Here is a 14,509-nt window from a genome sequence, read left to right as displayed (position 1 = left end):
GTGAATGAGGTGTATCCAGCTGTAATTCTTCGTATGGGAAAGCGACGAAAAATAATGAGATTGACAGAGGATAACGGAGAGAAAAGAATAGGAAAAATGGGAAAAATAGAAAAGAGTTAAAAGACCAAAAAAATATAAAAAAGTAAAAAAATGGATAACTGAAGTAAAAAAAAAAAAATACAGACCGATTCTCATGAACATCATATTATTACAATCGTTACGACTAAACAGCTATTTAAATACACGCAGCGGATCACTTCTTGCTCTGCTCGGTCATCTTGAGCAAGTGTGCACTCTTCTCACTTCCAGGGATGTAGTTCGGATTGGATTTGTTGTGAATGGTGTAGTATAGTGGACAGCACTTGTTAGTCCTGATATGTCCCAACATACCACAAGTAGCACATCTTCTACTTGTAGATTTTCCCTTGCCGATTCCCCTTCCGCTAATCCGGCCGTGGGAGTCGATGTTTGCAGGAGTGATACCGGAAGTTTTCTTCTTCTTCTTTTCTTGCTGCTTCTGCAACTTAGCCAAAGCCTCCTCGAGTCTTTTCTTGACCTTCAAGTTCTCCTCAGCATCATTTGTGAGCACCAAACTGTTGCTATCGAGCTCGGTTGGGTCTTCAAGCAACTTGGCCTGTCTTTTCTTCACGTACAGCTCGACCACCTTGGGATCTTTAATGATATCCACCTGTCTTTCCAAGATTCCATAGCTGTTTCTCACCATGCGAGTAATCTTCAAGTACCTGGGCATCTCATCCACCTCCTTATTCACTCTCTGGTTCGCAGTCCTCATGTAGTGGCTATCCTTCATTTCTTCATCGCTCACTTTCCTGGGTTTGCCGTGATTACCATTTTCCGAGCCCAAAACCTCCTGCTGCCGGTACCAAACTTTCGCAATTTCCTCGTCGTACAGCTTCTGCTGCTCAGCCACGTTATACGAGTGTGCATTTCCACCTTTATCGTTTGCACCGCCGTGCACTTTCCCCTGTCTTTTCGTCTCCTTCTGCGATACTGGCGTCCCCACCTCGCTCTCCACATTTTTCAAGAATCCTCCCTTCATGGAAATCTTGAGAAACGAGAATGCCGACCCGTTGCTGGACGGGTCTCCCTTGCCGTGAATTTGAAGCATGGCTTTACCCTGGGTTGCCTGAATGAAGTTCCTCGTTGTATTCCAAGGTGCCAGCTCCATCTCTTGGAGTTCTTCTCTGTGGGATGTGGGTGCAGGCGAGGAATCACGGTTGGTATCGTTAGCATTGCTGTTAGTGGCAGCACCACTGTCATCCACCTCCTCCAATCTTTCCCTACGCAACTTCTCAATGTCTCCAAAATGCTGCCTGGCGCACTTCATCGACTCCAAAAGACATATATCCTCGGGAGAGATCATCTCCCGGGTGGTTTCGTACCCCGGGACCTGCTGGTGAGACTTCAACTTCCAAAATCCCTGGTCTTCACCACTTCTCTGGTACTCCATGAACTCCTTCAACCTCTGCCTATTCTGCATGTCTGTATGCTCCGGGAAATGCGTCGAAATATCTTTAACAAGTAACCGCTGGTGCTCGTCCGAGTTCAGGATCCGATAAACGATCATCTTGAGTCTATTTTTCGAAATGGCCGACACTTTTCTGGAATGTGGGCCGGGGACCTCAACTGCGGGGAAAGTCTGGCCAACGGTGTATAAATTGTCGATGCTCTTCAAGAAATATCGCTGGGAACTGCCCATTCCGGAACTCCGCACCAACAGAAAGTCCGTAATTGCCGAATCATGCCTGAAGATCGGTGCCCGGACCATCTGGTTGTAGAAAGTCGGCACGATGCTTCCCTTCTCGACAAATCCGAAGTTCCAAAACGGTGATCTGTCCTCTATTCCAAGCACATGCGTCTCCCCCACGGGGAGTTTTGGCCTCGATGTATCTCCATCTGTCATCTTTCTGTAGTAGTTGATGATCTTGGAACCCATCCCAAACTTGTTGAGCACTGCCGGCTGCTCTTCCGAGTACTCCAGAAAGAAGAAGTGGCCTGTATCTCCCAGAGTCAGACTTCCTGTCTCTGAAAACAAATCCTCAACACTCTTGCCGCGGTCCTTTTTCCTGCGGCGGGGTTTCGGCCGAGAAAACAACATTGTAGTGTTCGAACGAACAACAAAACGCGGCCGGTGGAACATCCGCAACGTTTTTGGCGTTGGCTTGACCGAATAATACGGTGATTGCAACCGGATTGCAGGCGGTGCATGCTCAATTGTAAGATTTCCAATCGTGGACCTCACCTTGGCGTGGTAGTTCTTCTTCAAAATATCGTAAGCCCGGTCGTTTGACACGTTGTACCGCGATTCCAGAACCTTCGAATTCCCGGGAATCACCGCATGTATGATTTTCTCGCCTGTTGACGCTGCTGCCAGCCTTCTTTTCTTCCTCCTTTGTAGTTTTGCCTCCTCATCCTCAAACAAAAGACCCGGATCATTGAGATCAAGCTGGAGATTGATGTCCTCCGGATACAGGCGACCTTCGAGAATGTTCTGGCCCTGCTGCCCCTCGTCCCAATCGTCCATCGGCGTGTCCACCAAACGCATCCTTGCACCATTTCCAGACACCCGTACACCACTAGTACCAGCACCGTCGATCGTACCTTCCAGGATCTCATTATCGTCCCAGTCTGCAGTCGAGAGCACCAAGTCCTTGTTGTACTCGGATAGCTCGGTTGATCGCACCTCGTGATCTCTGCTCCTCTTTGCTTTTTGGTCCTTACTCTTTTTTCCCGATTCATCCACCTCATCTCTTAATTGCTCGATGGTTTTCCCCTCTAAAGAGATGACTCTTCGCTCAGGAAGAGACATCACACCTCTCTGCGAGCTGCTCTTTACCTGGACTGGCTTTTTTCCCGAGGATCGGAAATCTTTTCGAGAGTCTGGTCTGACATCAAACTGAATTTTAGTTGGAATCAACGGAATCGGCCCAACTGGAGGAGGCTGCTGGTATGGGAAGTCAAGCGGCACAACGGGGAACAATTCTGTCATTTTGATTGGCTCTCCCCTGTGGAAGGATGGGTAAAATACTCTTAAAAGCTTTTCTCGCCTTTCTTTCTCCTTCAACTTCTCAATTTTCTTCTTTTCAACATCCGCATCATCCACAGGGCTCCCCTGTTCCGGCAAATTCTCTTGCTCAACCTGCACATCTGGTTTGGAACTGTCGGGGGCAATCTGATTGCCAAATAAACCACCTCCTGGGATAATTTCCGAGGACTCAACTTCATCCACACCTTGCATTCCTTCCTGCTCGAGTTCCTTCAACAAATCATCACTTTCATCACCGGATTCATCTCCCCCTACATCCCGACTTTTAACTTCTTCATCCCCCTTGCCTTTATCCTCCTCAACTTCCTCTGCTAACTCATCCTCATCACTAAAATCCATTGCATCCGCTGCATGCTCTGTACTCCCATCAAACATCTTGCTGAAATCCACCATGCCAAACTGCTCACTTGCAATCATCGACTCTCCATCCTCCTCTTCACTGTCCTTGGCTTCATTCCCATTCCTTACTTTGTCCGGCATCTGATTATTCTTCTTCTCTGTGATTCAAATATGTACTATGCTAAATGGGTTGTGGTGTATATAATTAAACAGGGCAATACAATTGCAACCTCGACTAGTTTCTTGTTAATACTTGCGTATTATATCAGGTGCCTCATCCAATTGCCAGTCACACTTAGAAAGGACTTATAGTACTTGTGGGATGCTTGAATGCTTCGTGATCATCTCAGGCAGGTTTGAGCATAAATATTGTAGGTTCGGAAAAGAAATGCGTAACCGGAAAAAGCCATGGGAGATGCGCGAGAAAAAAAAAAAACTTTTGGGATTTCTTCTTATCATGCTTTACAACTTTAATGAAAGTTACCATCGCAATAGCTGTAAATAGTCCCCAAATCAAGTAAGTGCACACTACTATATGCTGCCATATTCCATCCAAAATTAATCCATGCTGTGGCTATGTGGCATTATATCATGGAGAAGAGAAACAGCACATAAATGTGAAGAATCCTTGATTTATGTCTCAAAACAACAAACACCAAGAGAAAGACGGTTGAATCTTTTGAAGTGTAAGTCGAAATATCTGACACAAGTCAAATCTATCCATGTATGCTAGGCTATTACGAAAGTGGGGGTGTCTACCAGTCGATGTACAGAAATTACACTTGCACATCCTTACATCAAAAACTTTTAGCTACGGCTAGATTACGTAAGCACAAGATTACTGTATGGCTCGACTGATACAGACGGCTAGACTTGTCTATGCTTTCTTGCTTTCTCGAACTTTAACATATTTACTTACTACAAGATCATTCGAAAAGTTGCGAATTAATTATTATTTTGTAAAGAAGGAAAATTTTCGAAATCGTTCTTTTTGCAGATACACTTCAGATGTGAGATCTCTGTCTCAATCGATCCCAAAATATGCTCCTTTCGTATCGATTAAGGTGGGGGGGGGGAAAAAAAAAAATGAAAACGGGAGAAGCGAAAAGAGAGAATGGAAAAAGGGAAAATTTAAGAGATATCGGAGAGAGATTTATTTAATCAACTTCTGTATCTGTATTTGATTTATCTTTCCTCCTGTTTTATTTTACAAACAAACAATGCTTTCGCTCAAAAACAACTGGACAACCGTCTTGAGATCTCCCTCAATTCCAAAGGCTGCTTTGATGTCCGTTTCAAGACTTCAACTGAGAGTTAGGAATATCAATACTGTTGCACCGGCAGAAATTGAAACTTTCTTGCAAAAGCATAAAAACGACAAGATTTTACCAGTAGATGCATCTTGGTACATGCCAAACGTGCCTGCAAATGCGTACAACGAGTTTCAGAAGGAGAGATTCAACAAGGATGCCGTTTTCTTTGATATCGAGAAGATTTCAGACCACTCGAGCCCATATCCCCACATGCTTCCTACAAAAAAGTTGTTTGAACAGGAGGTAGGCAAACTAGGAATCAGCAACGACACTTCTCTCTTACTGTATGATCGCCAAGGGATCTTTTCTCTTTGCAGAGCTGCCTGGATGTTTGAGATCTTTGGCCACGATCCTGAAAAGTTGTTTATTCTGAATACGTTTCCTTCCTACAAACAGTCCTTTTCAGATCCAAACTTGGTCATGGTCGTGCACGAGATGATCAACCGGTTGGAGACTACTGTCACTACAAAGCCTTCCCCACACAAACCTGTGTCTTACAAGGCAACTTTTGATCTTCAAAAGTTGTTTCTTATGAAAAAATACTAGAGCTTGCACAGGCAGGTGAGATTGGCAAAAGCGTCACTTTAATTGATGCAAGATCCAACGACCGGTTCACGGGAGCTGTTGCTGAACCAAGAGCCGGAATATCATCCGGCCATGTCCCGGGTGCCGTTAATTTGCCATTTAACGAGTTGCTCACACCAAACAAATCGTTCTTGTCAAGAATGACCCTTGACTCTGTTATCAAGGAGCATAACATCGATGAATCAAGGCCGATCATCGTCATGTGTGGCACGGGTGTTACTGCATGCGTTGTGCGGACTGGATTGATTCTTGCAGGCTTCAATCCTGACAATATTGCCGTTTACGATGGTTCGTGGACTGAATGGGCCATGAGAGCCCCAAAGAGTCTTTTGGCAAAGGGTGATGCTTGAACTGGCAAGAGATATACCCTGTATATACGACGGCTGCTTTTTTGACGACTTATGCTGGTTTAAAGTGCCCGATAGACTTTGAATGTGATATGCTTAGAAATAATGATGGACTGTAGTAACGAAAAATGAACACGCGTGAGTCGGATAATGCTTGTACTAACATGTAGGCATACCTCTAACGATTATAGACCCACGAAAACTTCCTTTACATCCTGAAAATGACTATAAATACATATTTATTAGTGTACACACCGGTAAACATCGGATTTCAATAGATGCCTACCATAAACCTTCAAGTTCTTAAACCCCTCCACAACCTTGTTAAATTTACCAATACGAATCTCTCCAGATACTTTACAGTCCTAGAAGCCATACTGAAACATTTTATCCGTATTTGTATCTTTCAATATCGCCTTGAATTCGGCAAGAACAGTCTCCCACTTTGCGTATCCAGGTTTATCACTTCTGTCCTGTAATCGGACCTTCATGACATCCAGAATACTCAAAAACTTGAGGATTTCACCAATTTCAATCAACTTGAACATGAGATCGCTGAACATACCCACATCCTCATCAAATGGCCCCTCCTTATCATTAATCGATGTATCTATCCATTCCAGAAGCTTCTTCTTGATCGTGTCGAACTCACTTATCGGTATTCCCTGAAACCTCAAAATGGCATGAGAATCAATCAACTTTTGCGTGATGACGACTTTCTGTGGCTGATTACCACGAGTAATACCACCATATTTTGTTGAAAGTTCACTTTTAAAAAGCAGTCTGCCTTTAACACGAATAACATCACTCACCTTCTTCTTCTTCTTGGGGCTGGCAGCTAAATCTCGCCGTCTTAACTCCTGCTTTATTTCTTGCTGAATACTCATCGGCAATTCTCCAAACACGTCCCAGTTTATCTCGTCCCGGGTTATTTGCACAGGCTGAAATGCTATATTCCGCTTTCTGTTCTTCTTTTTGGGCGAAAGCCGTAATTGCTTCACTATGAGTGGTTCGTCTTCACCAGTTGGAATTGCACTTTTCAAAGGAGAAGATGGAACATTGGAAGAAAACAAATCTGCACTCTTTACTTTCTTCTGAGCATGCGTCAATTCCAAATCATTCTGCTTTCTTTTCAAAGCTCCAGAGACACGCTTTTCATCTGAATTGGGCAATACAAGCTTGCTCTGGCTGCCCTTACTGGTTGTGCCATCATCTGAAGATAGTTTGCCCATAGTTATTGCAATACCTCGCAACTCCTTTGGCTCAGCTCCCAAAACTCGCCACAAGTACTTCAATTCACCACTGATCAAACCAGAGTTCCTCGTTTTGCTGCCAAATGCCGATGCTTTAGACACAAAAATGCATCTTCCCATGCCCAAAAACTTTGCAGGATCAACAGGAGCTTTCGGATGTCTTAAAGCCAACTTCAAACTGACAGACCCACCTATCATACAGGCATCTTCCAGTCTCTTATTCATAACTTTGGACAACCGTTCGAGGAACTGCTCAACTTCGACACTTTCATCGAATCTAACACCCCAGTTGATGTTTATTGATAGTGATTTGCGAACAAACTTGGCCCGATCCGACAGAATATCGATTGATGTGTGATCTACACCACGGACATATTCATAAATAGTGGTTCCAGTCTTCATTCCAAACATCGCAGTTAGTCTTTCTTTTGAAACTGCCTTCAACTGCCCCACTGAGATATTCTCCTTTCCCAGTCCACTTTCCAGTTTTTCGGTGATGCGGTACCCCATCCCCGGTAGATCCTGAAACTTGACTCCATCTATAAAATCCTGAATATGCTCGGGATCAACTTTGAATTGCCCATCGGGCTTTGCCTTTTTTAGACACAGCTTTGCCAAAAGAACATTCGGACCACACCCACAACTCACAGAGCACCCAGTTTTGGAAAATACTTTCAACCTGATGTCTTTCATCAACACTTCAGCATTCTCCTTGACACACAAGCTGCTGACATCCAGCAAAGCTTCATCTACACTCACGGGCAAGATCGAGTCCACATCATACTGTAGTATGGTGTCATAAAACATCCGCGAAATCTGCTCATATGCCTCAAAGTTATAATCCAAACACATGAGATCCGGACAGAGTTTCTTAGCCTTTCCCAACCACATTCCATTTCTGCATCCCTGTGCACGTGCTATGTAATTACAGGAGGCAATATCGGACCCATTGCTGCCGTGTGTCACGCAAATTGGATACTTGTGAATGTCAATTGGTGGATTGTGTTTCAAGGCAGACACGGTTGCAAAAAAGCAGTCAAAATCCACATGAATGATGACTTTATGTGTATTGGGTGGTAAATTAGACCTTGTGTGCCGCTTCTGAAGTGTCTGAATTGCTCTTTGCAAGAATTTCGACCGAAGATCCATCTTCCAAGTGCTGAGATGATGAAGTCTTGACTTGGCAAAGAAATTATCAAGGAAACCCGGATCCTTTGCTGTTAACTGTTTGTATTTCTGAGCGTGGCCAGCAACACCTTCCATCATCTCATCATCCTGCTGCTCTTTCTCATCCAGAGCTGGTTCCGGGTCGGTATACTCGGATATCTGCGATATCTGAAATGCAGGGTCATCCTTATCTTCATCCTGCTTATCTTCATCCTGACCTTTCTTTTGCTGCAATTCCAAAGCATTGCCATTTCCGGAAGTCCAGAAATTGAGCCGTTTCTGCCCATAGTCGTTGTTGATCAACATATAATTGCTCCAGGGAAGAATCTTTCCAGCCTCAATACTGTCCAATATCCATGCCGGCCGCACAACCTTGTAGTTTCTAAACTCAATCCGTTTTCTTGGTGTCAAAACCTCGGCAATAATATGCGTGGCATTACCTTTGGCTCCTAAATATGCCAAAAACTTACCACCATGCAATATGATCAGTTTATGAAGCTGGGCTATGTCCGGAGACGTTTTACCGTTTACGTATATGACACATCCTTTAAAAATGGGCGGACACACCTTATTCTGAGCTCTCTTGGCAAAATCAACGAAGTCTTGATCTTGCTCTTGCTGTTTAATATGCTTATTGTGGAAATACGTCGCATAATCTCCAAATTCAAGCTCTTCTTCAACCTGCTGACTCTTATCATCACCAATCGGAGGCGGTGATGGTATTCTATCCACATCCTTTAACACAGACTTGAACTCAGCTGCCTTAACAGAGCTGTTGCTTTCTGTAGGTGGTGAAGTAAACTTTTTGAGCTCTACGTGCTCTTTCTGAGATCCATTTTGAGCTTTGGCCTCCTCCAACTCTTCGAATACTTCTTGTTCATCCAGTGTATTGAAGCCAACCGAACTGGAGGTAGGTTGTTTGGAAGTATTGGACAGAAACGGGGAGCTTGGTTCGTGAGACGGACTTGTCAATACTGGAAATGCCAAATCTTCACTGTTGTCTTTCTTTGGGCTTGAATTGATATTCAATTCAATGGACTGAGATGGAGGTTGCAAGTCCTTTTGCGTGGGCAAAAACGGATCTTCTGCATTGCTGGAAGTGGGATGTATCAATATTCCCGAATGATTATCCGATGCTGCATCTTTAACAGTAGGAATTAGCCGATCTGAACTGCTAAGATGAAAGTCGTAACCGTTTGCGGTAGAACTCATTGCCTGAGACCTTTCCGAGCCAAGCCGTTCACATAAGCAATAAACTGAGCATTACTCATCGAATGCCATGTCTCAGATATTGTATCTGAGGAGGTTATGGCTGGATTGTTGCTTTCTTCATTATCTATTTGTGAAGATGGAACGTCAACAATTGGGGAAGAATCCTCATCTTTGTCGGTTAGAACCACAGGACTGCCGCCACTAGAATTGGAAGTAGCCGCATTTAGATCATTTGCAACTTTATTCTTGGAACCTAATGTGTCTAACAGCTCCACCACTTCGGAATCATCAACTGAACCCCAATCCTGGGCTGTGCTTGAAGAGCTGCGGTACATTATATATCATTTGAAGGGGGCCAAATTGTTGCTTTTTGGGGTGTTTATTTGCGTGAATTTGAAATCTGTGTTGTGTAGTCAGCGCTTATATGCATGGAAGGTGCTTTTGTGTGTTGCTGTGGACACTATAATGGGCCGAACCATGAAGTGAAATACCGGCGCTAAAAAAAACTGCTTTATCGAAATAAGCGAGAGAAAAAAAAAAAAAAAAAATAAAATAGAAATACCAGCGGCTATCAGACAAACAGTATCGATATATTAATACAGTATATAAGCAGCACGACGACCGAACAAGACAAAAAAACAGGCAGGTGGAATAAAGAAAGGACCAGAAAGAGATATAGGCAGTAGTATATAAAGCAAGACAAAAACAAACAAAAAAAGTAATAACGTGAAGCATCCCCAGAACTGATCTCATATTATGTTTCTCTGATTCATGGCATGCTTTTGGAAGAAGGCTTCATTCGAGTTGCTCGCCGAGCTGTCAGCGGCCCCTCGTCGCCCCCGGTAGTCGGCATCCGAATAATAACCGTTATAGTAAGCGTCTTTCTTGACGGGAGAACTGTACCGGGCATCGTTGTCATTTTCATCTATGTTGAACGGATTTCCAGAGGCCCTGTTGTTGGTGGTGTCAAACTTGATCTCGGCATCATTATCGGGGAGCATACTGTCTCTATTGTGGCCTCTCATGGCAGCAGCACCAAGAGCTTCAAGCTCGTATTCGGCCTGGCTCTTGCGGTTGTCAGATTTCGGTATGAAAGCGGCTCTGTCGTCCTGGTAGGGAGCATATCGAGAGTCGGGATTGCGGTGGACCAGGGCAAGGGTGCAGGTGACAATTGTCATGATCAAGGTGATCAAGGCAACGACGGCATTCAAGACGAAATAGACGATTGCCGCGACAGAGGAAACCACAGATGGCTGGTTGAAGACATTGGAGTAGAACATGAAGAAGATGGAGTTGATGAAGTTGACGATGGCGATGAAGATATTGAACAAATTGGTCCGCTTGTCCATGAAGGGTCTTTTCCAGATCAACGCGAGCATGTAGAGGAACTCGATTGCGAAAATCATGCAGGCACAAATCTTTCCGTGGTCCTGGAGCACGGCAATGAGCAAAGCACGCACAAATAGATACACCATAGAGATCGGCGTCCAGTAGAACTTCCCAGCCTTGTACTGCGTGTACAAAAAGCCGTACTTGCTGAGGAATTTGGCGTCTCCAAAAAGCAGATATGCCGGATTGCTATGCTGGTGGATGGACCTGCGACCTGTGAGCAAGATTCGAATTGCAGAATAGCACATTAGCACCCAGACAACGAGGCCAATAACCACGGCAAACACCACACAGCCAGCAGAATCGTGCCTGGTGAATTCGAAGATGCACATCAAGCTGATCTGCGAGAAGGTGATGTTCATGAGCCTGTAGAGAAGACCTTTGATGATGGACACCCAGTGGCTGCGGAATGCGGACAGTTTGCCCGGGTTGAGCGCCCCGGAACGCACCAAAACCTCGACTGCGCCTTTGAAGAGGGCCACGAAGACGATGAGCACGAAACCAACAAATAGGAAGAAGATGATGCTTGTCATGAAGATGTTCGAGATCTCTATTCCGGCGAGATATGCCACACGCTGGATTCCCCGGAGCACCAAGATCTTCGAGCCCACGTCATCCTCGTTTGTCGTATAGAGGCTGGTCTGGTCCAAAACGTCGATTGTGCTCCCGGATGCCACAGAAACCGCTCTTTTGAATAACGAGTGCAAAAGGTGGCTGAACTTGCGTTGCACCGAGATCGAGATCACAGACTGGTTCGTAAGAATGGACGTCACACTACCTCCCGTTGCCTGGATGTACCAGTACAACATTTGCTGCATGAATCCAGCCCTGATGATTCCAAGAGTCCACATGAAGTTTTGGGCCCAGGCTGCGGCTATTGGTGGCACTTTTGCCACTCCCATCATTGCATGGATTGCCAAAGTCTGGAAGTAGATGAACAAAGATGCTGCATTGGACGCAATGTGCGATGCTGTCGCCGAATGGCCGAAAAGAGACACAAACGACGAGATCGCGAGTCCAAAACCGGAAATGCACGCAATTGGCCACCCTGCATAACGCGTCTGCACAGTTCGGCCGTTCGAGAGCGTCGCCTGCATGCATGCAAGCATTGTTTTCGAGTCCGAATCGTCCGTACTGTACACGTGCACCTGCACGTATGCATCCAAGTCCGGAACTGTGTATGCTATGCTTGGAATACTCGAAACCTGCGATGACGAGATCTTGTACGTGCCCGAGATATCCACGTGACCCGCCGAAATTGGACAGATTGTCTTGATGTTGAAGTCACAGAGGTTCAACTCCCCATCGTACACGTCCAATCCGTACACGATGATGCTGTACGTCGCCTTAATTTTTCCCGTTATGAGTGACGAACCGTCAATCTCGTAGTAGATCGAGTTATTGGACGGGTAGTAAGTCACCGAGAAGTAGGTACTCGAGAATTCCGAGTTCTCCATACACGTGAGCAACGAGTTTGTCTTCAAGTACTTGCCGTCAGCTTTTGCGAGCGATGCAAACCCAAGCAATAGTATGCTTGCCAACAATTTGACGATATGTGTGAATGCCATTTGGTAGTGGAGTGATAAGTAAAGTAGTGAAGTGTGACTTATGAAATAAAGTGTCTTATGAAATAATGAAGTGTCTTATGAAATAATGAAGTATGACTTGCTCAAGTGAAGTAAAGTAATGAGATAAGCGATATCTTAATTCAAACTAATGTAAACAGCCTTAATCGCTTTAACGTGCTCAATACAATGCAATTTGATTATGCTAATCTATCCCACAACTTTGTTTTAGTTGCTCAGCTCTCCTAAGCAGCTAAGTCCTAATTTACGCTCAACACAGACTTTTCTTGGCAAAACCGTCGCAAATGCAACCGTAAACAATCAAAGATGTGCAGAACAAAAACTAATGCAAGATGATTCAAATCTCTCTCCTCTATCTTCAGGTTATTGCTTTCTAACCAATAGCCTTGAACTTGCTTAATATCCAAATCTCCAGATGCAAACAAACCAAAAACGCCAAATCTGCGATGACCTATGCTATGACCTAATGCAACTTGAATGTCTGTCTCAACTTGTAATTGCAAAAAAAGAAAAACGAAGGAATTTGACAGAACGGTAACCTGGTCCTAACGATGGAGAAAAATTAGAAGCAAGTGCGGGAAAGAATAAAGTTGGGAAATGTCAAAGAGTATTAACTAGGAAAACAATAAATATTCGCTGTATAAAAAAATTGGACAATTAGATCAGACAAAAAAACATAGCGTGTGCTATATATAAAGAAGAAATCTTTCGGGAAGGGCGGAAACATCCACCCATCTCTGTAATCCAATCTGATGAGGTCATTCATCGAAAAAAATCACCTTTCAGCCTCCTCTGCATCCCAATTCATCTTCTAATCCGGAATTCAAATACATCTATCCCCAACTACTGTAAGTATATATTAATTGCATATGTTGCGCGTATTCTGCATTACTTTCATGTATCTCAAAAAATTTTTTCCCTCGCTCGTTGTTATAAATAGCATCTTTTTTTCATAGCACGGATCTCCCTCGTCAAACAAATCCTGTGCGTTAATCATTATCTCTTGCACCATTTCCAGATTTGGGCATCGGCAATATACAGACTCAACTAAGACATGCGTAAGTTTATAAAAAACGCATTTTTACTATCACCACTTACCTGCTTTCAGAGTTTTTTCACTTTTTACTGGAATAATTATCCATGCTAAGCTTCTTATGCTAAATTTGACTGCCAAGGCCATCGCATCATATTTATTAAGCAGACATTACAATTTTATTACAATTACCACAAATATGCTTTATCCTAGTGCATTCACTCCGATCTAGTAAAAATTTTCACTTTTCAGATCGTATGACGTACTGGAAAGGGAGCACCTTTTAAAAAGAAAACAGAAAATACAGGGAAAGATAAAAACAGGTAAAAACTTAGTTCATCCAATCAATGAATAAAAAGCTACAGATTTGGACGACAAAATTCTACATTTGGTGTGTTTATCCCCGAAAGCTAAATCCAATATCTTGTCTTTCAGACAAATAACTTCTACTGGTATTCTGCCGCGTGAAAATCCTTGCGCCGCGAAAGAAAATGTTTCCTTTTACAAGCCTCACATCTTTCAATAGTAAACAAAGACATATCTAGCATACATCCTTACACTTAAATAATCCGCCCTTTTAAACGCTACTTTCCAACCCCACACCGACCCCTCTTTCTCGTTTAGTCGTAAGAACTTTTTAGCGCCTGACGGGAAACGATTTGGTGAAAAATGAGAAAAGCTAATCGAGAAAATGTGGTACGGAGAAATATATGAAATGAAAGTAGAACTATTTATGAAGAAATATGTGAATAACTGAATAGAAGAGCTATGTATGTAAAATAGAAGAACTAAATAGAAGGACTATTTATGATCAATTAACTGTAGTATTTTATTGCTCTTGCGATGTAGGTTATGTCATGTATTACTTCAAAAATTTCAACATGACATGTGCAAAAATGGTATTCCGATACCATGTATTTCGAGTTATTCCTAAGCCAATTAATTAATTATGGCGAAGCTGCATTACTTTTGCTTCTATTAGTGCACCACATTTTATCTCATACTTTACATTTCCGGCTTAAATCCGGCAAAATGGGTACAAGTACACTGAGATCCGTGTTTCCTTAATATGATTGATTGATTGATTGATTGACATATTTGATCCTGTATTCACAAAATTTAGCCAAGCACTGAAAAATGTGGGGAACAGACCCATGTACATTTACCAAATTTTGATTATTTATGATAATTTTAATTTTGTCAAGCCAGCAATTGACA

The 14,509-nt window shown here is 43.4% G+C and overlaps 4 protein-coding genes across 4 annotated transcripts; 1 reads left to right on the top strand and 3 right to left on the bottom strand.

Annotated features, from left to right (window-relative positions):
• Positions 1 to 253: 253 nt before the first annotated feature.
• Positions 254 to 3,547, bottom strand: BRETT_002580 (uncharacterized protein; the record flags this gene model as incomplete). The annotated part of the gene is made up of 1 exon (XM_041281103.1): positions 254 to 3,547. The coding sequence occupies one exon, from the start codon at positions 3,545 to 3,547 to the stop codon at positions 254 to 256; it is 3,294 nt and encodes a 1,097-aa protein (XP_041138894.1).
• Positions 3,548 to 4,626: 1,079 nt separating this feature from the next.
• BRETT_002579 (uncharacterized protein) lies at positions 4,627 to 5,654 on the top strand (the record flags this gene model as incomplete). The annotated part of the gene is made up of 2 exons (XM_041281102.1): positions 4,627 to 5,208; positions 5,268 to 5,654. The coding sequence occupies 2 exons, from the start codon at positions 4,627 to 4,629 to the stop codon at positions 5,652 to 5,654; spliced, it is 969 nt and encodes a 322-aa protein (XP_041138893.1).
• A 362-nt stretch (positions 5,655 to 6,016) lies between these two features.
• BRETT_002578 (uncharacterized protein) lies at positions 6,017 to 9,618 on the bottom strand (the record flags this gene model as incomplete). Its single annotated transcript, XM_041281101.1, has 2 exons — positions 6,017 to 9,293; positions 9,329 to 9,618. The coding sequence occupies 2 exons, from the start codon at positions 9,616 to 9,618 to the stop codon at positions 6,017 to 6,019; spliced, it is 3,567 nt and encodes a 1,188-aa protein (XP_041138892.1).
• Positions 9,619 to 10,032: 414 nt separating this feature from the next.
• BRETT_002577 (uncharacterized protein) lies at positions 10,033 to 12,240 on the bottom strand (the record flags this gene model as incomplete). Its single annotated transcript, XM_041281100.1, has 1 exon — positions 10,033 to 12,240. One exon carries the CDS (start codon positions 12,238 to 12,240, stop codon positions 10,033 to 10,035), a length of 2,208 nt encoding a protein of 735 aa, XP_041138891.1.
• Between the last annotated feature and the right edge of the window lie 2,269 nt (positions 12,241 to 14,509).

Source organism: Brettanomyces bruxellensis, chromosome 9 (assembly GCF_011074885.1).
Source record: "Brettanomyces bruxellensis chromosome 9, complete sequence".
Lineage (NCBI taxonomy): Eukaryota > Fungi > Ascomycota > Pichiomycetes > Pichiales > Pichiaceae > Brettanomyces > Brettanomyces bruxellensis.
The sequence above is the reverse complement of the archived record's forward strand: the minus strand, read 5'-3'. Positions and strand labels throughout refer to the sequence as shown.